Source organism: Orbicella franksi, chromosome 3 (genome assembly GCF_964199315.1).
Source record: "Orbicella franksi chromosome 3, jaOrbFran1.1, whole genome shotgun sequence".
Taxonomy (NCBI): domain Eukaryota; kingdom Metazoa; phylum Cnidaria; class Anthozoa; order Scleractinia; family Merulinidae; genus Orbicella; species Orbicella franksi.
The window spans coordinates 19,420,001-19,447,397 of NC_138147.1; the positions used below are offsets into that span (position 1 = coordinate 19,420,001).

At 39.3% G+C, this 27,397-nt stretch overlaps 1 protein-coding gene across 1 annotated transcript in view; it reads left to right on the plus strand.

Moving 5' to 3' along the window:
• The window catches only part of LOC145482647 (uncharacterized), a 77,192-nt gene that overhangs the window by 6,765 nt on the left and 43,030 nt on the right, over positions 1–27,397 (plus strand). The window contains exons 2-16 of the mRNA XM_081461256.1: positions 7,467–7,595; positions 8,080–8,330; positions 9,213–9,303; positions 10,098–10,484; positions 10,939–11,385; positions 11,780–12,184; positions 13,085–13,200; positions 13,465–13,750; positions 13,857–14,044; positions 14,308–14,468; positions 19,337–19,512; positions 20,048–20,122; positions 22,700–22,875; positions 23,041–23,116; positions 23,840–23,938. Of these exons, the coding sequence (XP_081317382.1) occupies positions 7,467–7,595; positions 8,080–8,330; positions 9,213–9,303; positions 10,098–10,484; positions 10,939–11,385; positions 11,780–12,184; positions 13,085–13,200; positions 13,465–13,750; positions 13,857–14,044; positions 14,308–14,468; positions 19,337–19,512; positions 20,048–20,122; positions 22,700–22,875; positions 23,041–23,116; positions 23,840–23,938 (3,063 nt within the window). The remainder of the gene's footprint in view (positions 1–7,466; positions 7,596–8,079; positions 8,331–9,212; positions 9,304–10,097; positions 10,485–10,938; positions 11,386–11,779; positions 12,185–13,084; positions 13,201–13,464; positions 13,751–13,856; positions 14,045–14,307; positions 14,469–19,336; positions 19,513–20,047; positions 20,123–22,699; positions 22,876–23,040; positions 23,117–23,839; positions 23,939–27,397) is intronic.

Here is a 27,397-nt window from a genome sequence, read left to right on the forward strand (position 1 = left end):
TGCGTGACATAGACCTACGAATCTCGTGATTTTTAGCCCATTCAGAAGTTAAAGTACTTGGAAAAGTGCTTATGTAAATGCTTGTTTGTTCAGTAAGGATGATCAGTCGCCTAGATAGCCAAAGTAAGCTCCAGATGTTTACACTATTTTCCGGCCGCAATGTTGGCGTACCGCGTAGGTACACCAACATGGCGCGGCGTTCAGACAAACACATATTATGTGATTCTTTCAATATACAGAACGGCAAAAATTATGCCATGTTCTCAATATACGAATACTACTTTCATATGCAATAAAAAATTAACACATATAGAACCTCTTCCTCGCCGATGCTCAGCGGCGAGGTAATTCTGTCTGTATAATAAAGGAACCAAAATCTCGCCGAGGTAATTCTGTCTGTATAACAAAGCAACCAAAATCCCGCCGATGTTCAGCAGCGAGGTATAGTTCCGTCTGTATAATATAGGAACCAAAATCTCGCCGATGATCAGCGGCGAGGTAATTCTGTCTGTATAGTAAAGGAACCAAAATCTCGCCGATGTTCAGAGGCGAGGTAATTCTGTCTGTATATATAATAAAGGAACCAAAATCTCGTCGATGTTCCGCGGCGAGGTAGTTCTGTCTGTATAATAAAGGAACCAAAATCTCGTCGATGTTCCGCGGCGAGGTAGTTCTGTCTGTATAATAAAGCAACCAAAATCTCGCCGATGCTCAGCGGCGAGGTAATTCTGTCTGTATAATGAAGCAACCAAAATCTCGCCGATGATCAGCGGCGAGGTAATTCTGTCTGCATAATACTGAAGCAACCAAAATCTCGCCGATGTTCAGCGACGAGGTAGTTCTGTCTGTATAATAAAGGAACCAAAATCTCGCCGATGTTCAGCGGCGAGGTAGTTCTGTCTGTATAATAAAGGAACCAAAATCTCGCCGATGCTCAGCGGCGAGGAAATTCTGTCTGCATAATAAAGCAACCAAAATCTCGCCGATGATCAGCGGCGAGGTAATTCTGTCCGTATAATGAAGGAACCAAAATCTCGCCGATGTTCAGCGGCGAGGTAATTCTGTCTGTATAATTAAAGAACCAAAATCTCGCCGATGTTCAGCGGCGAGGTAGTTCTGTCTGTATAATAAAGGAACCAAAATCTCGCCGATGTTCAGCGGCGAGGTAATTCTGGGCAGCCTATTATTTCACTCACCCAACATCCTACTATCCAATTCCAGACAGTTCAATTCTACTGAAAGACATTTCCAAACTTTCACATCTTGGCAACACACGGCACTTAAATTCTACCCAAGAGCAGATCATGAGAGTTAATGGGCTGTTCAGCATGGCAAGTGCGTTAAACAGAGAACGGCTGTGAGGCAAGAAACAACGTAGTTCAAGGCTGACACTTTGCCTTTGAATATGTATCGTCCAGCAGATTCTGCTTACCCAAAGGACAAGATCCACCTTGAACCTCCTGCACAGTATTAGCCAGCTGTTCCACCAATCGTCGACGAACAAGAAGAGCAAGGGCAAGGAGTCACCTTCGCTCATCCTGAAGTGTCTGAAGCTCCCGAAGTCCCAGAAGATGATGTGCAGTATGACACAGACAGTGGGCCTGACGATGCCGTGGAAAGTGACAACGACGACGATACTCTGACCTTCTTAAGAGCCGTAACAACTCACAGTGGAAGAGCTGTCCAAGTCCGATATTTCTCTTAAGAGGTCTCTTAAAGTAAAACCAACAAATCAAGATTTCAAATATCACCTTTCCAACAGCGGCAAATTATTGGTAAAGTTAAAGAATGCACTTTTTGTACAAATTTTGATTACGGTTTCGTGCACATGCTCGAGAATCGTGAAAGGTGAATTTTTTGTTTCGTGATTCCGCGTGAAATCGAAAATTTACTATAGTGACTTCGTGACAATACCCCCCCTTACCCCCCCCCCCCCACCCCCTCATTATACAGAGAGAATTCAGAGAGAAGTACCTCGCCGCTCAACATCGGCGAGATTTTGGTTCCTTTATTATACGGACAGAATTACCTCGCCGCTGAACATCGGCGAGATTTTGGTTCCTTTATTATGCAGACAGAATTTCCTCGCCGCTGGTCATCGGCGAGATTTTGGTTGCTTTATTATGCAGACAGAATTACCTCGCCGCTGATCATCGGCAAGATTTTGGTTCCTTTATTATACAGACAGAACTACCTCGCCGCTGAACATCGGCGAGATTTTGGTTCCTTTATTATACAGACAGAACTACCTCGCCGCTGAACATCGACGAGATTTTGGTTCTTTTATTATACAGACAGAACTACCTCGCCGCTGAACATCGGCGAGATTTTGGTTCCTTTATTATACAGACAGAACTACCTCGCCGCTGAGCATCAGCGAGATTTTGGTTCCGTTATTATACAGACAGAACTACCTCGCCGCTGATCATCGGCGAGATTTTGGTTTCTTCATTATACAGACAGAATTACCTCGCCGCTGATCATCGGCGAGATTTTGGTTTCTTCATTATACAGACAGAACTACCTCGCCGCTGATCATCAGCGAGATTTTGGTTTCTTTCTCACACAGACAGAATTACCTCGCCGCTGATCATCGGCGAGATTTTCGTTCGGTATATAAGAGAAATTAAATTATCACATATTCCAACATTTACATAAAATAGCTTCAGTCTATATATTTAAACATTCACATAATATGTGAATATATGTAAACCCAACATGGCGGCTCCATACTGGTCTCTGTAAATTTGTGCAAAATATTCGACGAATATCTGAGCTTGGGAAAACGCACACACTTAAAAATCAGAGAAGTGTCATCTTTATTAATCTCCTATAACATCACAATTTCTTGATTTAATCCACTAAATGGTTTTCGAATATTGTTTTTATTGCGTCAGGATTGCGTGACAGTGTAAGCCATGTATTGTTTTCCTAAGGTCAACATACACGTACATTCAGCTTAAATTTACACTAATCCGCTACATATCACTCTTGTAAAGACACATAACTCCGTTACAAGAAAATTACGAGAAAATATCGATTAGTTCGAGATTTTCTCTTTGTTATACTTAACGAAGTTTCTCAGAGCGTTTCACTTCGGTGCACTCGAAGAGATACATTCGTAAACAAATTCTCTGACCTTTCTGCTCTTGTTGCTCAGACGTTCTTGAGTTCGTGCTGGGATTCTACTTGGTTCACGATCACGTCTAAAAATACGATGACGCTTTTGAAGATGCTCTTTATCAAGTTGAAGCCGGAGTTGACAGCCTCGGTTGACGGCTCCTTTGGTACAACATGATTCTTGATAAATTCACTCAAAATGTTCGCTGGTAAATTGATCTCTCGTAAGGCTTGCAGACCGACCCGTTCCGAAAACGCTTAATGTCCTTTAGTGTTGGTTACCTCGAACGGTGTGTTCGTCTGTATATGATTTCATCGCCTTAGAAATCATGGAATCCGTGCTAACTTTTCACGATGACAACTTCTGTAAATTCCATGTGCTGTACGCGTGTACAGGTGACGCATGCGCTTTAAAGACCAGACGGCGATTTGTGACTGAACGAGGGAAAAAATGCATGCAGAAGCGATGACGTTTAAAAATTGTACCTAGAAGATTGGCACATGAGCAGACAAACTGATTCTTAAACTTTTGGGTTAGAAACTGTAGGGGTTTACATTTAGGGTAGTCTATTGGTGGTTCATTCAAGTAGTTCATGTACCAGGTCCATCTTGTTAGTCCATGTGCTAGGGGTCAGCGAAATGTACCAACACAAATAAAAAGCACTCCGCTGAAAAGTTCCTCTCTCTGAAATCAACATCTTATTATCTTTAAAGATATTTGGCAAAGCTAATTACCTCACCGGAAATTAATTTGTTGTTTTAACCATATACTAGTCCAAGAGAAAATCATCTTCTCTTGACTTGTCATATCGCCTGTGCGACCCGCTTGTCTATCTAAAACTGTATGTATCGAAGATATGTTATCATGAGTTTGCCCATGAGCGCAAATTTATCCGACACTGTGTAAACCAAAATCCACCCCCAAATCTTCGTTTAAAAGCTGAAATTAAAAGCACTCCGCTGATCCTACAAACGGCCATGGAAATCCGCAAAGTACAAGTTTCTTTCTCTGAAATCCACACCTTATTATCTTTAAAGATATTTGGCAACGCTAATTACCTCACAGAAAATTAATTTGTTGTTAACCGTATACTTGTCATCAATGAACATTCGTATTGTCTTTACCCTGACAAAATGATTATCGATTGTTTAATCACAACCACTCTTTCGTTGACGGAAAATATAAAACAGCACATTTCCAAAACTCCATAAAAACTGAAAACTGCAAATGAATCATACCCTGACTTCATTATCACCACTGTAAACTGTATATTTCAGTGCTCATACAATGCTCATTCAATTCACTTCAAGACTGGCAAAAGTACAACTGCGCTACCAATCCGTAAATGTTATGTAGACGGCTTCAGGTATCGCGTGTGCGACTTGCTTGCCTATCTAAATTTGTATGTATGGACAATATGTTCTTATTACGAGTTTGCCAGTGAGCGCAACTTTATCCGACACTGTATAAACCAAAATCAACCCCCAAATCTTCGTTTAAAAGCTGAAATTAAAAGCACTCCACTGATCCTACAAACAGCAAAGGAAAGCCGTAAAGGAAACCCGCAGAAGGAATGTTACTCTCTCTGAAATCGACACCTTATTATCTTTAAAAATATTTGGCAACACTAATTACCTCACCGGAAATTAATTTGTTGTTTTAACTGTATACTTGTCATATCGATTAAAAGCAGTCTGCTGATCCTACAAACAGCAAAGGAAAGCCGCAAAGCCTTCACCTATCGCCTGTGCGACTTAGCTTGTCTATCTAAACTTGTATGTATTGAGGATATGTTCTTATTATGAGTTTGCCCGTGAACGCAAATTTATCCGATACTGTTTAAACCAAAATCCCCCCTAAAGCTTCTTTTAAAAGCTACAATTGAAAGCACTCCGCTGAACCTACAAACAGCAAAGGAAAGCAGCAAAGGAACTCCCAGAGTGCGTTTCGCTTCCACAGGGGGATAATTCGCGCGCGACATAAGCGCACGGACATGAGCGCGACAAACTATGCGAAATCACTATCCAAAGGAATGCATGTATGCCAGCATAAAGCGATGACGTCACACAATTCGTCATCGCTTAAAAAACGGAGCCGAAATTTAAACCCGGGCCTCACTGCCTGGGTAATTATTAATCTTGTCATTTCTCTGCATGACTGATTCACATTAAGCGCTATAGTTGTTGACAAGAATTCCATTCTAACCCACTCTAAAGTCGTTTCTCAAAAAGTACTGAACGGCCTAAAGCGAATAAGATATCTTTGGAAAGCTCTTTTAAAGTGCCAGACAGTTAGAATTTTTCTCCATCTGTCCTTATGAACTGCGCTCCAAAGATCCAGGTGCAAGTTTTTGCATGTTTGATTAACTGTTAAAATTGAACCGTCAGGGTTATTACGTCAATTGAATTGGCCAATCTGGTGTCTTTCCTTAAAATAGCCTCGCAGTTTGACCAAGCGCTAAAATTAGATTGAAAAAGATTATACTCGTAAATGTTTCCGGATTCATCAATTTTAGAGTACTCGGATTCGTAGGCGTTTTCACTGAATGGGTATTCGGATTCCTAACCGTTTACACACAACGGTAACTCCGGCAACATTCATGAAGGGATGGTTACCAAGCAGTTTGTTGTCTCTTCCGACAAGGTGAAACAAAATGTCGCCAAACAAGAAGACTAGAGTCAATCTTAATGCCACTGAGCAAATTTGAGTCGGACAACGACAAATTGAACTTCTGCTAGGAGTTGTCCGTGCATATTCTTCTCAAAAGGATTACTAAGGTTTCGAATGGGAGAGTGTCAAAAGCAAATACGAAGATATCAGAAAAGATTTCGTCACCTTGAATGAACAACAGGATGGATTGCCAGTGGTATAGCTTAGCAAGCAAAATAATAAAGTGTGGCCGACGTGAACATCGTAATGATTGCCCTTACCTTAACAGAATGAGAGAAAAGTTCGAATATTTTGCTCTCGCTCCAATTTGCGCGCGGTCAGAATGCTGAAAAAGCTCTTCGTAAGGGAAGATTTGCGATGCAGACTAGGCGAGAATCGTCCTTTCGGAAACTTTAGAAATAAAGAAATGGAAGGTTGGAGCTTGAGCGATAGGTAACTATGCAGAACATCAGAATGGAGGGTTGCTGTACAAGCCGACGTGCCATACATTTCACGTTACGGGCGTCAGTGCAGGCGTCCCAGGAGACTTTAGAACGTTAATCAAATTCTATTTGAGATGTGAATTGGTTGTTGAGTTCAAAACGTCGGCTGTAGGAGAGCTTTAAAGTTGAAGTAGTAATTTTGCTCAAATATAAAAAATCTTCAGAGTAAAATGGAGCGGTGTCTTCGTCAATTCGATTGGGCCCGTACAGTTGCTTTCTTAAGAATAGGTGTGACTTACAAGTCTCAGAGTGAAAGAAACGAGATCATCGAGAAGGAAGGATTAAAATACTAATGAGAGGTGAAAGGTTATACAGGAAATCGTCCAGACAACGTTTCAGTGCTGCGTCGTAATAGAAGCGAGACCGCATGACCTGGCAAGTGACATTGAAACAACAGCATTGACTTGATTTGCTGTAACAGGTTTAAATTCAGAAAGTGTCCCGCCGCTGATTTCAAGAGTGAACATATTTGGGTTAGTTTGTACTTCAACGCAGTCAAGTGTCGAGTAGCTCTCACAGATCATCGGTTTGCCGGAGAAAAGAATTTAAATATACTGGGTAGGCTCTGCAAACTATCTATTTAAGTAAGGACTGGAATATTTGTCGATTAACCGAAACAGTTCTTTGTCATCGCGAACATATAACCTCTGCTGGTAGTAATAGGTCTCTGCGTTTGTTAGTAGTAGTTGATGAGTGTGGCATTGAGCACTGTACAAATGATGTTCAATCTCAAGTTTGGATTTTTTCCATTTTCTCTCCAATCGACGTTTGTCCTGTTTGGCAGCTTCCATAGAATCATCCTATCACAGGGAATGTGCCTCAGTTAGATTGACGGAGAGATGATTCAGAGACCTGACTATCGAGGACGCTGCGAAACATTTTCAGTACTGATCAATTCGGGTCGCTACATCAGAATCTTGGGAAAAGGAGAAAAGACTCCCTTATTTAGGAGCAACGTTGAGCACTATCATTTAGTTTCAGTTGGTCATTTATTTGTCATTACGTTTAATTTAATGAACAAAGAATTGGTCAACCTGTTTCCTGGTATTCGTATTCGATTTGCTAACTATTATTGTTGTTGTTTTTGCTGCCGTAGGTAGTCAGATATGGTCGTACGACCGCAGCGAGTACAATAACGTAATTCACGTTTAGAAGAGGAATATAGGAAAAAGTCTTTTTTTCTATCGTTTCAGACTGCGACTTTGATAATTCAACTTTCTGTGGCTGGGAAAATGACAAATCGACAAGAGCGAAGTTTACCTGGGTCATATGGTCAGGGAGCACGCCAAGCGTAACTACAGGACCTCAATCGGATGTGTCAGGTAACCTCTCAGCAGTTATGAAAACTCGATCACTGGTATGACGTAACGTATGATAGTAAGATATTCCTCACAGTCATATTTCAACTAGGACAGTTAAATGCACGTAAAAATATTCAGACGTCGTTAACAAGTGCTTTTAAAATAAAACTTTTCAAATATAACTTGTGTTCTTTTCACTGCACTGAGTTTACACAGTTATAATGGTATAATAATTATATATTCCGGTAATCTCCATCTCACACGAGTTGCATATATTCTCTGTAATTTTCGTGGGCACGTTTAATTAAAGTCTACTGAATAGACTGAATAGTATAAAGTGTAAATTATCATTTTAAAGGTATTAAACCTTGTAGGATTCCATAGTTTAAGCTGATGCTATACGAACTATTGGTATCCTTATCACCTTGTGTGATCTTTAGTTAATGATGAAGCGATTATAACAATTCTTGTAAGCAGAGAAAAATATCATCTTTTTTTTCCATAGGCAATGGAAAGTATGCTTATATGGAAGCCACAGGTCGTCAACATGGCGACAACGTTAGGCTTATTAGTGCAGTAATGCAAGGTCCAAGGTGTTTTTCAATGATGTATCATATGTATGGCACCCACATGGGAAGCTTGATAATCTACACGAAGATCAACAGCAGTGAAACAGTCGAGTGGATCAAAACGGGAAATCATCCCGACCAATGGTTGGAGGCTGCAGTATTCTTTAACTCATCCGTTGATTACCAGGTGATCGATTAGCTAAGGCTGCATCAGCTGAAGTGAAATTATTAATTTGAAAAAAAAGAAATGATTTTCCTTGTTCACGTCAAGAAATGCAGTGGTTACACGAGCCACAGGCGAGCGCTTCCACGGTTTTTCCGCGAGTCCTCCCAGACTTTAACGAATGCTCCTATAAATCGTTGGAAACAGAGAGAAAATGCTTTCCTTTGTAAAAAATACTGGAAAAAAAAAGAAATAAAAATCGCTTGCTTATTTTTATTTTTTTTATTGCTCGCACGCTCCATCATTAATATTTCGCCAGTGCTTCTCTGGCGTTATGGAGTAACAGCTTTTTACAGGGTATTTTCTTATTAGTTTTAACGGTGTCATTTCATTTCTGAACATAGCAATGGCGAAAAGTACTATACTGCACTGGAACAGCCATCAAATGCAACATTACTAAGATTATTGTATATCACACCTTGAATGAAACTATCAGCTGTTCCTTGAAGTTAAAGGCTAAGTCATGTAAAGCCACTGACATGGGGACTTTTACCCAGTAATTTTTGAAACATCGAAACATTAAGAAACGATAGGGTGGAACAAGTAGGAGGGAATTATTTCTAATAAACTGTTTAAGAAACAACCAGACCCTAACCCCTGACCGGCAACGTGAAAGAGATATGCGTAGAACGTTTCTGTTGTATAAATGACACCTTGAAAAAACAAAACAAAACGATAACATTGTAAACAAAAAAATAGTAACGTTAGCTAGATGCCCTGCAGCGAGAGACTACAGTATCAATTTTAATCTTAAAGAGGTTTCTTTACTGTGCTGTAGGACGGTTAAGTCAAGTTCTCGAGCATAGTTATCAGTTTTGAAAATGATTACGTTATTTCCATTTTAAGATTGTCATTGAAGGTGTAAGAGGACTTTCCTATTCAAGCGATATTGCCATCGACAACATTAAATTGACAAAGGGCATATGTCAAAGGCTAGGTGAGTAAAGACCTTAATTTCTTTGTTTGAAAAGAAATATAGCAAAAATTGTGTTCTCAGGGGCGCAGCGGCCTCTGATGTGCAAGTGGAATTGGATTAGAACTTAAGGGATGACTCTATAGCTGCATAAATTATGGATAGAGCAGTTCATTGTTCGCTAGGACAATTAAATTTCAGGGGTCTAAAAGTTTCAACTTTCAACACACAGTAAATTGGAGATGCGCATGCAGATAGGTACATTGCATGTGCTGGCAGCTCCATATTTTCCATATTTTCTATCCTAGTGTTTTTTTTTAATAATCATTATTTTTATTTTCTCCTCGCGTACTTTAACTCTATTTAGCCAAATGGTGGGGAGGGGAAGAAGCTGGAGGACTTTAAGTGATGTTACTCTTTTCTTATATTATTTGAATAACATTCAAGCTACAGTCGTGAAACATTCTGAAACTTTCAGAAAAGTGTCAGGGAATATTTAGGTGTATCTGTTGTTTAGACACGTAACAGGACGCTTTTATAGCAACAATGCTTTTAAATGTTTTTACCTTAAGTTGCTGTTATAAGCTTTTATAAATGTTTTTTAAAAGTTATCGTCAGAATTTTAAAACCGTTAATGTTGTCGATACGTCATGCACCAAGAACAGCTATTTTCAGAACAACCTCACTCAGACGATCAGACTACACGAGGTATATTTCATATCGCAAAAATATCTCGGCATGAACCACACTTGATCCTTGATCCTTGATCCACTTGAAGAGATCACTAAACCATAGCTCATTTTTTATTTGTGGTATAGTCATCCAAACGCTGCATGCCTTCATGAAGACAGATCCTGTGGATTTCAAACTGGACCGAACTCCTGTTCATAGTGGTTGGATTTATCAGTTCACGTTACAAGCTCTTCAAACTAGAAACAGCTCAACAGACGTAATATACTTTGTTTACCCAACGGATTCAGTCTTTTGTCGTAAAAGTGTCACTGTGCAGCTCTCATTGAATGATCTTCAGTGTTTCCCTCTAGACTTCCTTTATTCTTCAACAACATCGTACCAAGAAGGCTACAGAAAGGTGCTGCTTATTAACCGAGGCTCGAGGCTTTCTGCTGGGATCGCTTTGGATGACTACCAAGCCTGCTGTGATCAGCAGACTGAAGAGCATTTCTTCGCCAACGTTTCACTGCTAGGTGAGTAAAAAGTGAAAAGCGCCATGTTACATCACAACTTCATTTCAAAGAATACCAACAAATACCGTAGAATGATGACAAAGTGCGCGAAATATGCTCTGAAGTATCCACTTTTGGTTACATGAGCGAACGCCTAGGAAAATACGGTTTATTCCAGTAATTGAGAAATGTGAAATAACAAGAATTCTGGATACCAGAAGAATTACTGAGAGAATTTTTTGATTCTACGTGTCACTATGCGATAGTTGTCGAGCAAGCCTAGGAAACAATCATAAACATGGGCAAATGTACAGAAATGTCTTTTCGACAGGTTTCCACCATTAACAACTAGAGAGATATCAAAAGCATAAGAATATTTTCCTCTCCTCTCTGCAGCTAAGGTTAATTGTATCAACCGTTTACCCGGGTCGCGTATCCATATTCACGTTACTTATACCTATTTTAAACATTGCAGTAGCTGACTCCTGTCCTCCAGGATGGCGAAGATTTGACGAAACTTGTTTCCAGGTACACTTACTTCGTAAGAAAAATTGGGGCGACGCTAGACTCGATTGCTGGACCCGTGGGGGACGTCTTGCTGTGATAAAAAGTGGATTGGAGCCTCACAAAATAACTAAATTTACTGACGATTATTTAGACCAATGGAGTTACTTTTATACTGGTGCTTATGCTGCGCATACCAATAATGGGCAATGGATCACAGTTAAAAATGAGTCTTTCCCTTTCAACAAGTACTTCTCCCTGTGGGGTCCGTACGAGCCTTCAGGAGATGGTTGGTGCGGCGATCTGATTTTAGGAGAAAAATGGAATGATTATTGGAAAGGGAAAGGCTGGCGAATTAATGATGGAGACTGTTTAACAAAGGAAGCATACATCTGCCAGAGGCAAAAACACGTTTCAAGTAAGAAAGTTGATTATTGCCACTTAGAATATATGTCTCGTCCAAGACATTGTTTGGAAACGTCTTTGGAATTACTTGTAGTTTGTTGCGCATCATATTTATGATTCTGGAAAACTGCGTCATGTAGTTCTGCGTGATAAAAATACGTGTACAAGTAATTATTAGTAATAGATTAACAGATTAGCAGTTAGTTGCAAGTTATAGAAACTGGTTACAACTTCCATCAAACAGCTTTTAACAACAAGCGCTTCGAATGGTTTAGTGTTGAAATTGTGTTGTTGTTGTTGTTGTTTTGTTTTTCGTTCAGTGCTGATTGTTAAAGAATAGCAGCTTTTATTTCAATTTCGGCGACCATTGAGTGTTTATATTTTTTTCAAATGTCATTTTGTCCAAGGATCTTGTGAAGATGGCTGGTTCGAAGCGGATGGAATATGTTTTAGAATATCTGGAAATCATACTTACGTCACCTGGGACACAGCCCGTGAACGTTGCTTACAACAGGGGGGCGACTTAGCCATTGTTGATTCTGAGATTAAAAGGCAAATCATCGCCAGCTATCTCACTGTGATAGATAATCTATTCCCGGATGTTAACGTACAAGCGTTTATAGGAATTCGAAAGTTCGGCACCTGGCAGTGGTTAGGGGGAAAGATAATCTCAACCAACATTTGGCACAGTGGATATCCTCATGCTCTTTGGAGTGGAGAGTGTGGTGCTCTAGTTAGGGGCTCTTTGGAATGGAAGCTTTTGCAGACATCTTGCTCTTACACGCTAGGCTACATGTGTGAAACGCACGAGAGTAAGTGCTTTTGCATGGTCAGCGTTATTGCATGGTTGTATTGTGACATAAACCCCTCGGCAAATAAAGATTCGCCTTTTATTGATTTTCTGCATGATTAGTAAATTCACTTCACAGAAAAGATGACCACCTGAGAGCTAATATGCCAACGCAAACAGCCTAGTATTATGAAATACCAGATTTGGTACAATATTTCATTAGCATGTTCACATTTGTCCTTCAGCTCGTTTCTTGCTGTCAACAAGAGAGGACTAATATTCTCAGTGATGTATGAAGAGGTTCATCAAGTGAAGAACTAAAAGATTATGACATACAAGAGAATCGGACGTGAACAAGCCATTTCCACGCTTTTTTCCTCTGTTTCAAAACAAGCCCTGGTGCACAACCTTTCATGTATAAATGAGTTTGATTTGCAAGACAATGAACATGCAAGAAAAACTTATTTTAATATGATAGGTTGTGGACCAAGACTCGTTTTGAAACAGAGGTAAGAGCAACTCGGAAATGGCTTATTATGGCACCATTGACTTACAAAAGCTTTTCAGTTGATTTTGGACGTGACTTCCACTTTTGTTGTCGAAACGCAATTTACAAACAACAGCTCTTTCAAGAACCATCCTCACCCAGACGGTCACACTATACAAACTACTGATACTCCTGGGTTTAAGTCGTTATACTAGAATACGTTATATATGTAAATGCAAACTGGGGAGGAAGAGAAAAACCGTAGAAAATGACGTCAAAGTCAGGAGGGGTATAACGCTTGCCAGAATGGCTAGGTCTCGAAATACTGCTTGATTCATTCCCAAACAGTAACATGACGAAGGACGGCTCCAAAACAGGAGATGAAAATACCCAAAAGGGTCCTTATGATTGGTTTTCCTATCTTTGCGATTTTAGGGAACTATGTATCCGGCCGACCGACAAGCCACGTTTCCCCGGCTGAAACTATTGGTAAATCATTCCACGTTGTGGATGGCAACATCGCTTCATGCTTCACGATCAAAGGGAAAACTGTACGTAACTCAAATCATTCACAGCATTTCACAGGGTAGGCGGCATATTCAAAGTTTGAAAAAATGCTGCCAATGTCTTGCAAAAGTAGCACTCGCGTTCTAAGTTGTTACCAGACTAACGCTTTGGATACTCCAGTAGCAGATCAATTTTTAGTAACAGTAAGTAAAATATATGAAGACGGGCAGACTATACAGTATGGTACATACATACCAAAATATGTTATGCTGAAAGCCAAGAAAATACTATTTTAATTTTTTTCAAAGGGCCAGCGGGTTTGGTGGAGTGTAACTCTGAAAAGTGCAGCATTTGTTTACAAGATCTGGATCATTAATAGACCAGACTGTTGTCTGACAGAATTGTCAGACCTTCAGGTGATTTTGAGGAACAACGAGATCTCCGCATTAAAGGCGGACTGCGAAGTTTACGAGTGGAAAGTGGAAAAAAGAAGACTACTGATGTGTGAACCATCGATATTGGCAACAAACGTAACTATATTGGCTGACGAAGCAGAAGTTCTCAGCCTCTGTGAAGTTTTAATAACTGCGACAGGTGAGAATCGTGCTACTAGAGATGTATGGAAGGGAAAGCTGAACGAGAAAGTGATTTAGTCGTCATGTAGCAAGGGTTCTTAACAATTTCCACTTACTTTTTGCAGACAAGAAAACAACTGTTCATGGTGTTCGCCAGGAACTTTGGTATAAAATACGATTGGGAACGATAGCAAGTTTGCGGGACGATAAGAGGTTTCCAAGCAACCCTGATCTTGTGAACATTCTTCAAAACTTTGATGCTCCGTATAATTTTCACTCAAGTTACGGGCAGCGTCTGACAGCATATCTTCAGGTAATTCTCTTGACCTACATTGATAAAATGTACCTTGATAGAATGTTAGATGTAAAATGGTTTTCTCCCTGTAAGAAACTTCTTTAGGAAATTCTTTCTAACGAAATTTTTGTGTGGAAATGCAATAATGCAAACGTATTTTCATCAGTCGCCAGTAAACCTGATTTTACAAAACATGCAACGATAACCTGTTGGGTGCTTGCAAGCCAATTACCAGCGGTTAAACAACCTCAATTTTCTTTTTTTTTTTTTCCTTCCTCAAGGTTCCAGAAAGTGGTAATTACACATTTTATGTTGCCTGTGATGATGCTTGTGAGCTATGGCTCGACACATTTGAAAATAGCGACAGCGATGAAGAACCACGAAAAATTCTGCTAGTTGAAATGCAGCAGAGATACAAGACAAGTCACAATCAGTGGGATAGGTAAGAATAGATATTTCTCTTGGCTATTTATATACATGAGAGTGAATGTCGGTAAGAATCGAATAACTTGATTCGGAAAATGTGGCCACAAGGACTAAAAAACCGGTACCGTCTCAAATCGTCTGATCAATTGACAAAAGAGACTTCAGACACAGCTTTCCTGAGTTACGCTTTCATTTTTAAGGGATCTTGTGGATCTTTTTCATGAACGTGGTAGAAATTTTACACAAAATTACAACTTCAGCTCCTTTGAAATGGAAACGACTCTTGTCCAGAGATGACATGAACGTTTCTGGTTTGTAACTGAGCGCTTTTGGAGTATTTTTAAAAATAATCCAAAAGCATTCCTCTCTTTTACAAACAACAACCTTGTAAGTCATCAGCTTATACATTTTTAAGTACAACTCGTTCCAGTCAACCGTTTTTAAATTGCAGTACGGTCGCTCGTGTATGACATAAATGTGGGTTTAAGTGGTATTTTATGAAACTCATATTACATTCATGTTAAGGTCTTCTAGATCCCACAAATATAAAATCATAAACCTTAAAAACAATGACTGAACTATCTCTGCCAAAAATTTTAGAAGATTCGACGCATTACTAGTCAGCTTTTTGACCTGATAGATTGAGCTTTTTTTCGACTTCCTGGAATTTTTACTCGGAACGTTGGAGCATTGGTTCATACTTGATAACATACTGAACTCTGAGCGTCGTGTCACCGACATTTGCATGTCCTGTTATTTTCACATTCGTAACATTTATCGTATTAGACAGTTTTTATCTCCCAAGCATATGGAGATTTTAGTTCATGCGTTTGTTCAGACTAGATAATTGTACCTCTTTATTGTATGGTCTCCCTCGCTGCTATATCCACAAATTACAGCTTATATTATATATAGAATTGCGCAGCTCGCTTAATCTTAGGTGGTCACAAGTTTTACCACATTACGCCATTACTTAAGGAGCTTCATTGCATGCCTGTTGAATATTGAATTGTTTGGAAATTACTTTTAATTACTTCTAAGGCTCTCCACAGCTTTGCTCCGTGTTACGTCTGTAACCTGCTTCACAACTATGTCCCTAGTAGGCCATTGATGTCAGCGTCTAACTTTTAGCTAAAATTTCCTCCATCAAACTTGAAAACTTATGGTGATCGCGCCTTCTCAGTATGTGCTCCAAAGCTATGGAACAGTCTCCCCATTTTCATCAAGTGTAGCTCCAGTGTTAGCCTTTTAAGTCGTCTCTAAAAACTTATCTTTTTGAATGACACGTTTTTATCGTAGGTAATAATTAGTTTTCTATATTTTGTGTTTTCCTTTTTATTGTAAGGCGCTTTAGAACTTTTGAATATACGTGTAGCAGTATATAAATATTATTATTATTATCATTATTACTATTATTATTATTATTATTATTATTATTATCGTCCTCACATAATGTTTGCTTAGAGTCCTTAGGGCCGAGACCAAACCATGGTCCTGGAGCACTAGGGAATAGCCAGTTTTTAGCTTGATAGCACCCTCCTCAAAATGTGTGCTGTACCTAGCACGGTTATCTTTTGTAGTTCACTGATGCTTAATTGGCCAGGAATTCTTCCAAGATAAGTTTCTAGTCCCTTTTTGATAGCTCCAAGTGCTCCAATGATAACTGGTATCGTTTCCGTTCTCATGCCCCACATTCGGCTTGTTTCGATTTCCAAGTCCTTATATTTGGATAGTTTTTTACTGACTTTCTCGGATGTGTTTCTGTCTGATGGTACTGCCATGTCAATAAATTTACAGGTTTTCATTTTGTGATCTTTAATCACTATATCGGGTCTGTTGACTGTTATTTTCCTGTCTGTGTGTATTGGCATGTCCCATAATATCGTGACATCCTCGTTTTCTGTAACTGTTTGCGGCTCATGGTCATACCACTTTTCTGATGTCTTTATATTATAGTTGTGACAGACTTTCCAATGTATATACGCGGCTGCTTTATCGTGTCTGTGGGTATATCGGCTGTTTTCGCAAGTTCAGGACACCCAGACACGATATGGTCAATTGTTTCGTCGTATTTGTTACACATCCTGCATAGGGGGCTAGTACCGTCTTTGATAATGCTGGCGTGGTATGATCTGGTAGCTAGGTTTTGGTCTTGGGCTGCGATTATGAATCCTTCCGTTTCTGCCTTCAGTCCACTGCTTTTGAGCCACTGGTTGGTTTTGTGGTGGTCAACATCTGCTTCCTTTATTCTCTTTGGCTATCTTCCATGTAGGGCTTTGTCCTCCCACTGCTTTGTTAATTTTTCTTGGGTCTTATTTCGTGCCATTTGTGTGGTTCTCTTTGCATATTTGGTGGTTGTTTCTTCTGCTTGTTTATCTGGTATTGTTAGGTCTAGTTCTTGTTTGAATTGTTCTGCTTGCCTTTGTATAGAGTACAATTTCTTTCTGCCATCATGTTCTTGCACTAGTTCGATTAGGGCATCATCAGTGTTCTTTAGGTATGTATCGAGCCCTATCGTGGTTGTTTTGTAGGAGGCTTCTAATTGGATAAGACCCCTACCACCAGCATTTCTTGGGAGGTAGAGTCTGTCTACATCTGCTTTTGTGTGATGCATTTTTGATAGGGTGAGTAGTTTTCTTGTTTTTGTGTCTAACCTCTTGACTTCACTCATCTTCCAGTCGATTATAATAAAACTGTAGGTCACCACTGGGATAGCTAAGGTGTTGATTGCCTCAAATTTATTGGCAGCATTGAGCTCCGTTTTTAAGACCATCCTTACTCTGCGGTAGTATTCCTTCCTCACTCTTTCTTTCATCTTGGCATGCTGTATACCATCACCTTCAACCACGCCAAGGTATTTAGATGTGTTCTCTTGGTCTAGTTCCTTGATACAGGTGTCAATGTCAAGTTGTAAATCGGAAGTTTCTGTCAGCTTTCCTCTTTTGAATGTGGCTTTAACGCATTTGTCCAGCCCGAATTCCATCTTGATATCATTGCTGAATGTCTTTACAATATTGAGTAGGCCGGTTTGCTGGCTGTCGCTTTTTGCATATGTTTTTAGGTCGTCCATATAAAAGAGGTGACTGATTGTTCTACCCTGGGCTTCATACCCATAAGTGGTTGCCTTTAGTAATGAGCTCAGTGGAGCAAGGGCAAGACAGAACAGGAGTGGAGAGAGAGAGTCTCCTTGAAAGATTCCACTTTTGATATTGATAGGCCTCGATGTTATTGACCCTTCAGCGTGGTTGAGGTGTAACGTTGTCTTCCAACATTTCATGCTTTCTGCGATAAAGTTGACAGTCACAGGGCAGATCTTATAGATTTCCATGCACTTTATTATCCCCGTGTGAGGTACACTATCAAATGCTTTCTTATAGTCTATCCAGGCTGTGGATAGGTTCTTTTTCTTGGTCTTACAGTCCTCCAGGATCATCTTGTTTATCAGGAGTTGGTCTTTGCATCCGTAGCTCCCTCTCTTACAGCCTTTCTGTTCTGATGGTAGGAGCCGGTGTTCATTCAAGAAAGTGTATGTTCGTTCTGCTATGATGGATGTCAGAATCTTATACATCGTGGGAAGACAAGTAATCGGTCTATAGTTCTTTGGGTTTTTTGTTTTTTCTGTTTTTGGTAGTAGATATGTAATACCTTCAGTAAGCCATTCTGGTGTTTCTTCGGAGTGTTCAATAACCTTTGTATAAGCTTTTGCTAGGTCTTCGTGTAAGCTGACAAGATTTTTGAGCCAGAAATTAGAAACTTTATCCTTTCCAGGTGATTTCCAGTTACTGCTTTTGTTGTTGTTATTATTATTATTATTATTATTATTATTATTATTATTATTATTGTCATTATTATTATTACTATTACTATTATTCAAATGAGGAAAGTGTATCAAATTAATCTGGCCACAATTTATTCATGATGTCGAGAAATTTTCTCAAACCTCATATACCTTTGTGTTGTTTCACAAGGGTATTCTGTCATCTTTTCTGCTTTGGAAACTTGTCCACGATAAAATTTGCAATTTGAATTTTCCAAGCGAGGCTGATGTTATCATGCATCAGGGCTAGTCTCATTCTCGCGAAGCGAAATGTAACCTTCTGGTACATGGGCCGTTTTTCACGGATTTCTGCTTTTATATTGAATATTTCCAAAACAAACTATGATGCGTTCTAAACTTGAGCCCGCGAAATTGACCAGAACATGGATTTCCAATATCAAAGATGTACGCTGTAAACCAAGGCCTGCATGCCTCGGTCGACCTATTGGCTCGAGTATGACCGCCATGTTCTGCGACTTTGTCGTCGTCGTCGTGTGTACGTGCCCACGAGCAATACCGCTAGCCATGATGACCACGAGAAAAGAAATTCATAGGTTCTATGAGTATGGGGCTCCGCTTGGCGGAGCTCCGCTATTATTTCTGATTATTCCTGGAAACCTCCCGGTTTCGGCAATCCCAGGAGGGTATAAAAATAGCCATTTTAAACCTTCACGAGAACATCTGTGCAACGCGCGTGGTAACATAATATACCATTTTACAGTAGCCTATTCAGTGAGTTGGCCTTTCGTTGTGCAAATCAAGTTGTTCTTATGCTAGCTAGTTGAAATTTAAATGAGAAAGGCAGAGAGGTCTGTATCAAAGCAAGGTCACCTTTAGCCTCCATGCATTCATAGGCTAGGTAACTAATCACACAACTGTAAAATGGCCTATTCGCAGAATAACTGTGTACCATTTCTAAAAATAACTTGAGAGCGTTTACTTTGGGCATCTTCCCATAATATGGGGAATTACATGTAACTCTTTACCTTTCATCCTCTCTTGATATCAGTTATTACTTGGCATGCTAGCTAATTTTTGTTTTGACTTTACTCCTCCTACTCTCTCAGATATCCTTCAGTTCAGACTTCGAGGAAAATTTTGTTAAGTAAATGCCGGTTTTACTTTGTTGAGACACTTATGAAACAATCTGATGAAGACGACTGCGTATCAGTGGGAATGAAGTTTCCAGACGGTACCTACCAGCGTCCAATTGAAAGCTCGCATTTGTTTTGGGTTCGGCCAGGTAAATGTACCATCTCTATAACCTCTAGCTACCTCGGTTAATTATTGACAGTAGCATTAATTGTTCACTGCTAAGGAAAAATAATTGAAAACTCTAAGGCAATATTTAATTTGCTACAAAAGTCGATTTAAATCGACATTTAGTACACGACCGTAACATAACTTTACTCGCACTTATATTTTAAAAAAACACACTTGTACAAAATACTACAATTTTGAAAGTCGGAGAAATTCTGCCTGGATAGTCTAACCCTCTGAGGCCGGAACTGACAGTAATTTCCTTTGGGTTGGCAGAGTAAAGTGCATTACACTGTCCAACAGCACCACTCACAAGAGGATATTGACCGGCGCTTCAAAGGATGTTCAAAGATTACACGTAATCTGATATGTTCTTTCGATCTCGTTTTATAACCAGTTCTAAGGCACTTGTGTGTTACATGGGTAAATAAAATGCAAACTACATTGCATTTTCTAAGGGGACTTCCTACGCGATTATCCAAAAAATTACTCACTTATTCTATTGTTTTGTTTTGTAGGGGTAGGTTTTGTAGACTTTCAGATAAATTCTATTCCGAAAACTGTGACAACTGGCCAAAAGCTTGCTATCGAAGGTAATTATAGTCTCAGAAAGATAATTCTTCTTTCTGTCAAGGCATATTAGAGGTCTGAGGTCTTAAGATTTATGAACTGGAAAATTATCCTTTAGTCTCAAGGTCGCATGTAGCGGATTATACCTAATCTTTGTTTTTTTTTTTCAAAAGAAACCTCTCCGGAGTCGAAGTGATTATAACAAGATTAGTATATGTAATAGGATTACATGCTGTCCAATTTGGAAATAATTTGATGAAAAAAATTCCGAGAAGAGCCAAATTGGACGAGGCCGCAGGTCAAGTTCAATTTGGCTGTCCGAGGAATTTTTTTTAATCCAATTATTTCCAAATTGGACAAGCATGTAGTCCTGTTACTTATTAAGGTGGCCGAACACAGTTTTCGCGCGCGCTTTTGCTGATGCAATTCGGCGCGCGCGCAAGGATTGCAAAAAAACAAACATGGCGTCAATAGATCGTTTTCACTGTGACGCAATAAAAAAATAAATCGAAAACCATCCAGTAGAAAAAGCTATGAACTTACGATGTTATAGAAGATACCTAAATAAGACACTTCTCCAAGTGTTAGGCCTGTGCGTTTCCCCAAACTTCAGATATTCGTCGAAATGTTTCGCAGATATTTGCAGAGCCCAGTATGAAAACGCCATGTTGTACCTCCCTGGTACACCAATATGGCGGCCGGAAAATAGTGTAAACATCTGGAACTCACTTTGGCCATCTAGGCGACTGATTATCAGTGCTGATCAAACAAGCATTTACATAAGCACTTTTCATAATGCTCTAACTTCTAAAAAGGCTCAAAATCATGAGATAAGTATATATTTTTCGACAAACTCGATCGTAGCCTTGTGTCACGCACCTCCATAACCCTGAAATTCAAAATGCTCTGAATTCCAAACGAAGCACGCTATTGAGCTGTAAAATTGTAAACAGATATAAATATACCGCCTCTTATGCCTGATGTGGATAAAAACTTTGGTGGCTCTTTAGTTTTGGATTTTCGAAAGTGATGACGTCACGTGAAAACTATCTATAGAGCGATCATTTTATTTACTCAACGCCCGCACTATCTGTGCTATTTTTCTCTATAATTGAACGCAGAGTATTGATGGCTTTAGTCTTTTATCACAAACATATGTTAGAAAAGGTAACGATGCAAAGAACCCAGCAACTCTCAGCTTTTTCTTTGTTACCGAAAGAACCCAGTTAAATGCAGCGCATACGTAGTAAGTCAAAAAATTGCGATTGAATGAAAATTTGCACTCTCGGAAATACGCCTATTTCTCGAAAACCAGTCATTAGAATTTCACGAAATGTGGCACGAAATTTTTTTAGGAAATAAGTAACTGAAGTATTGAAAATAATTGAACTTTAACAAAGGAAATTCTGGATATTCCAGTGAACCTTCAACAAGGGATAATTAAAGATCTCTCTGTTAAATTATTAACATAATGGTGTTAACTTGTGAGAATCGTTACAAACTTGTCGCATGCAAATTATAAAGAAAATGTAATGACTAGATTTTCTACAAATAAACAAAACCGATTTTAAAGACCTGTTTATTTTTATTCATGTTGCCATGGCAACGGCCCATACGTCATCTTAACCATCAAAAAACCAAAGTTTGTGTTGTTAACTTGCTTGCTGCCATTTTTGGCGACCGAGGGATCAAGGGTTTTAGAGAAAAAGGTGAATGAAACACAGATATCAAAAACTGTGTTCAGCCACCTTAATTATATAGCTCGTGAGGTAATACAGCTACAGTAACTGTCTCTGAAGAAAAACAGATTGAGCCCTCGATCTTCCGAAACTTGGGAAAGCTTCGAAAATATCCGGTGATCTTCGGAGATCGCTGAAGATTGTCACAAGTCTTTGGAAATCCTGGGAAGTGTTCGGGTGATCTTCGGAAATCTTCGGAAGTGTTCGGGCGATCTTCGGAAGTACTCAAGTGATCTTTGGAAATCTTCGGAGATGTTCGGGTGATATTTAGAAATTTTCGGAAGTGTTTGGAATTTTTCGGGTGATCTTCGGAAATCTTCGGGAGTGTTTGGGTGATCTTCGGAAATCTTCGGAAGGTTTCGTGTGGCCTTCGATAATCTTCGTAAGGTTAATAGCTTAATTTCATTGGCTGAGACAGACTGTCGTATTTTTTTCCCAAATTGGACAGTTTCTGCGTTTTTACTCAAAGTCCTTATTGAAAACTTGGACAGTTTCCAAAAATTAAACGATAATAGTTGTGCTAACAATACTGGATTAACCGACTGCTATATAATTAGATTACAAACACGCACACGTCTGTATGGTTGATTGGCAGTAGTTTCCTGCGAGTCACCCAAGCATCTGTAGATTTTATTAAGTCTGAATGCGGAATATGAGACATTTATTTTCAAACATCGCACCTTTGAACCGTAACCGGTCATGATAGACCGGTTATAGAACCAGCTAGCCCTGGATAACGCTTATTGCCTATGGAGTAAGATTGTTTTGGTTTGTTTTGTTTATTTTTTGGTTAAATCGTTTGTACTCAGTGTAGACACTGTTAGATAATTATACTGTTATAATTTTACTTCCTGGACACAGCGACCTACAAATATTGTTGTCGTGGTTCATACTGCCCTGGATGTCCAGTTGAAGTCTATTTCACGTTTGCTGAACAGAAACGTTTGGTTCACACCGGGTTAAAACTGGACTGCCAAGAACACAGCTTCAACACCACTGTCGACACTGTGCTTCAGGAGGGAATCTATGCAATAAACGTGAGTCTTACGAAATTCAATCACACTAATATCACTTAGCTTCACTTAACTCTCCATGTTTGACTGTTTTTGTGAAAAGAAAGGAATCTCTGCGCGGTATTCGTTGCTGTTAATGCTCGATGCAGATGTTTATTTGTTACTTTATCTCATTTATTTGCGCCTTAGGTCTCATATGAGCCGGAAGAGCCAGTGTCGTATTTACCCCAGATTAAAAGGCAAATTGGTGAAGTTAATGTCAAAGGTGCGTTACGTATCTGAAAAAGCCCTAGCCATGGTAAAAAGATTATATTTAGCAAGTATCTGGCAACATTATCACCGTCCCCGTTTTGGTTCGTGCATGTCACATGCATAGTAAGATAAGATAAGATAAGATAAGAACTTTATTAACGTGTCGAAATCGCTAGCATACAATGTATATAATGTGGAATCGAGTGTTTACTTGTTTACACAGCCGTCGCAATCGATGCACTTCAATTACATTGCTCAGAATTCACTAAAGCTCACTGAAGCCATGATAAAAGGAAAAGACCCAAATGTTAGGCTACAAATTTTGCTGAGGTGTCATTTTATACCAAAAATATACAGCTGTTTTCGCTTTCGGAACGAAATTGTTTCGGTTAAATATCTTTCCGTGGATTTTGCTGCCTTTTTTCCTTTCAATCGCTTTTCTTGTATAAAGTATTAGCTTTTAGTATATACCACACAAGTGAATAGTACTTTTCGCGCACGCTGATTGGCTACTCAGAGGTGATTAGCCAAGTACTATGCACCTCCGAGCGGCGAATTTTTGTCCTACCATTATTCGGTATATTGTCACAAATAAAGTTACCCTTTGGTCCGCTAGTTATTCAGCTTGTGTGGTATATACTGAAACAATTATCCACCACTATTCACCTCCACTTCGGTGCACCTCCACTTCGGTGCACTTCACTGTGCATTAGAAGATTTCATTACTTTGTTTTAGCTGTCGAGATCGAAGGATGCAACTTCACTTCCAATTTGTGTTCTTGGAGTAATAACGATCAAGGATGGAAACTGGCAGTTGAATCATCCCTTGGTAGAGGTATGCATAGATAATTCTGATACTTTTAATGCCTTGCAGATGTAATCTTAAGTAAATAACTGTATTCAGTAACATGAAACAAATCTAGGACAACATGACAGCTTGATACCAAAAGTGAGGAAAAGGGTTAATAATAACTACTTAATAACCGAGAGTGAGGTCGTTACGGGAAAATCTCAAACTGAGGCCTCGCCGTATTGACCGAGCGATAGCGAGGTCAATACGGTAGGCCGAGGTTTGAGATTTCCCCGTAACGACCGAACGGTCGAGGTTATTAAGAGTGCCTGCCTGTAAGAATCAGACAAATTCTTAATTTCGCGGCAAGGGTCGAAAATTCGATTTCGCTCATATTCTTATGGTAGATAGACTAAGGCATGACAAAAACTACTGGATAGTTTTTTTTGGCAAAATATCCTTTTATTTCAAAGAAATATGCAAATTACCAAATTCCGTTAAAATCGTCATTTGACGCACCATTTTATTAAGCAAGTTTAAGAGCCTCGCATGCAAAACCACATCATTCTTCCGTCATTAAAACACTCAAATATTTTTGTGCAGTGTTTAAATGTGTACTGGGTTGATTTTAGGGAATGGTGCGTTGTCTTTTTGGGTGCAACATAATTAAACTTCGAAGACATGTATTTCATTTACTTAAAAGTACTTCGTGAATATAATTAATTTTCACCATGTGTGAAACCTTCAAATAGATTAAGCTTCTGGTGGTTGAATTGCAGAAGGATGGTCTACAGATTCCTGTAAAAATTTCTTTGGGCAAATGATTGTGAGCGACGCGAGAGCTTTTCAAAGTACGTCAAAAACGCAAATATTTGACCATCCGTCGTCAAATTTCAATTTACGGGTTAGACATATATTTTAGCATGCGCCACATGACTTGACCTATAATAAGTTGAAATAGACACAGAGCTGATAATTTCGATTATGTTCCAACCTTATTTGTTGTAAAAGGCAGGTCCAAAGCCGATTTGACGTGTTTCTAGTCGATCTCTCACCATTCGTCGTTCACAAAGCAGAAGTTTGCTTTTGTTTACACGCGGTTAACGTCCGATGTACATCGCTTACGGTCAACCTATTATTAGTCGAATACCATGAATCTGTGACCATCTTTCTGCGCATATGAACATCACTGCATCTAAGTCAAAAACGGCTGAGTCGTTTGTAGATAGCTGCTTGCTTTGCACTGCGCCAAAATATTACGTTTGATCGATCGCTGACCATTGCTGATAAGCGTGTCGGCGCAGCACAATCTTACAGCCGTTATTTGTTCGTCACGCAATGCTGTCACGGCATATGTAGCACATTTTGATCTATTTTGTATAGAGCGCTCTCAGGATAAGTGAAACAATTTAGTCATTGTTCATCTGTTTGTTCATATATGTAATAATATGTGTATATCTAAATAATCGTATTCTATAGTGTACGTGGCCTCGGTCCAAATCACGTTTGTTGTACGTTGTCATGTTTCAGACAACAGCTGATAAAGCTAGTGCCTGTACTCACTAGAATTTTAAGAAAATCGTCATAAACAAATTATAGATCAATGAAGCAAGAACTAGCTGAAATAAAAATAGGAAATCACAACGTGTCTAATTCGTGAGAAAAACAGACTAAATTTAATTAATAATTACGTGAGTAAATAACCCTGGCCATGCTATTTTATTTGGCGTATTTTGTTTGCTTAGTGGAGGCATTGGTATGTTTGTAACAGAAAATAGAGGACTGTTGTCAATACAGTTCAAACTTATTGTCAGTAAAATATTGTAAATAAAACACCTATTGACCAGTTACCTCCGCGGCCACCATTTGGTCGTTCCGATAAGGGTTTCATTATTGTCTTTATCCCTATTAAGCGGCCACCTAAAATTCAAAAACTTTATTTTGGAAGGGGCGATAGCAGATAAGAGTCTGAAATTGAAGGTGCATGACGAGTGATAATTCAAACACACGTCTATCATGATTGTCTTGAATTGACTCCATGTTCACCAAGAAATTTACAACCCGATAGTGAAAAATTAAATATTTAAGGTACACCAACCTCTATTTAAGCGGCTAGCCCCATTAAGCGGTCACCACCCATTTCCCCGAGAGTAGTCCACTGTATTACATGTAAACCAATTGCACAGCGCGAAAAGACCTAGGTATGAGTTTAGCGTTACAGTATTTCGCAGGGCATATAGGTAGCGGTGGTCGAGTAAAAGATAACAACAGGGGCAATGGTAAACTATTCATTCTTTTCATTTCTTAATTTAATCTCTTCCTACTCAACACGATTGTGTGCTCCCAGTGGTTCCAAACCTTACGGAGCCTTAGGATTAGTATTAGGATAGAAATTGTCCTACCCCTACCCCCTAAAATGGGATGACAGCATTGCGTGACGAACAAGGAACCGCTGCAAGCGAGGATTCAAACTATGATGATTAAACGTAATATTTTGGTGTAGTGCAAAGCAAGCAACTATCTACAAATGACTTAGCCGTTTTTGACTTAGATGCAGTGATGGTCATATGTGTCGAAAGAGGGTCACAGATTCATGGTATTCGACCATTAAATAAGTTGACAGTTGGCCATGTACATGGGACGTTATGTAAACAAAAGCAAACTTCTGCTTTACGTGCGACGAATGGTGAGAGAAACACGTCAAATCGGCTTTGGACCTGCCTTTTACAGCAATTGAGGTTAGAACATTTCGAAATTATCAGCTCTGTGTCTATTTCAACTTAACATAGGTCAAGTCATGTGGCGCATGCTAAAATATACGTCTAACCCGTAAATTGAAATTTGACGACGGATGGTCAAATATTTGCATTTTTAACGTACTTTGAAAAGCTCTCGCGTCGCTCACAATCATTTGCCCAAAGAAATTTTTACAGGAATCTGTAGACCATCCTTCTGCAATTCAACCACCGGAAGCTTAATCTATTTGAAGGTTTCACACATAGTGAAAATTAATTATTTTCACGAAGTACTTTTAACTGAATGAAATACATGTCTTCGAAATTTAATTATTTTGCACGTCTCAAACCCAGGGCAAAAGTGAACTTCACCACTGTATTACGTTTTCCGTTAAAAACACACATTTCTTGACGGGAAAAATGATTGTCACAACCTCAAAAAGTTATTTTAGTATCGTGATGCCACAACTTGATGGGGGAGTTTTTCCGACTTTTGTGGCGAAGACAGAAAGTGCTTTAAAATAGTCCAAACAAGCGGTCTTTCGGTGGAAGAAAATACTAATGCTTCAGAATGCACTGCTCAGAATAACTCGATCTTCGCATTCGCTTTCGACAACATATCTTCACCTCCTTCACTCTGGGATTTATAGGTTAACATTTCAAGCTTTTTGAACGTCTAAAACTGCCTACAGTTATCAGAAACACCGCTGCCGAAAGAAACCGCCCGATTGTTTACACCTGATGATCCTGGAAGCTGATTTTCACTTGC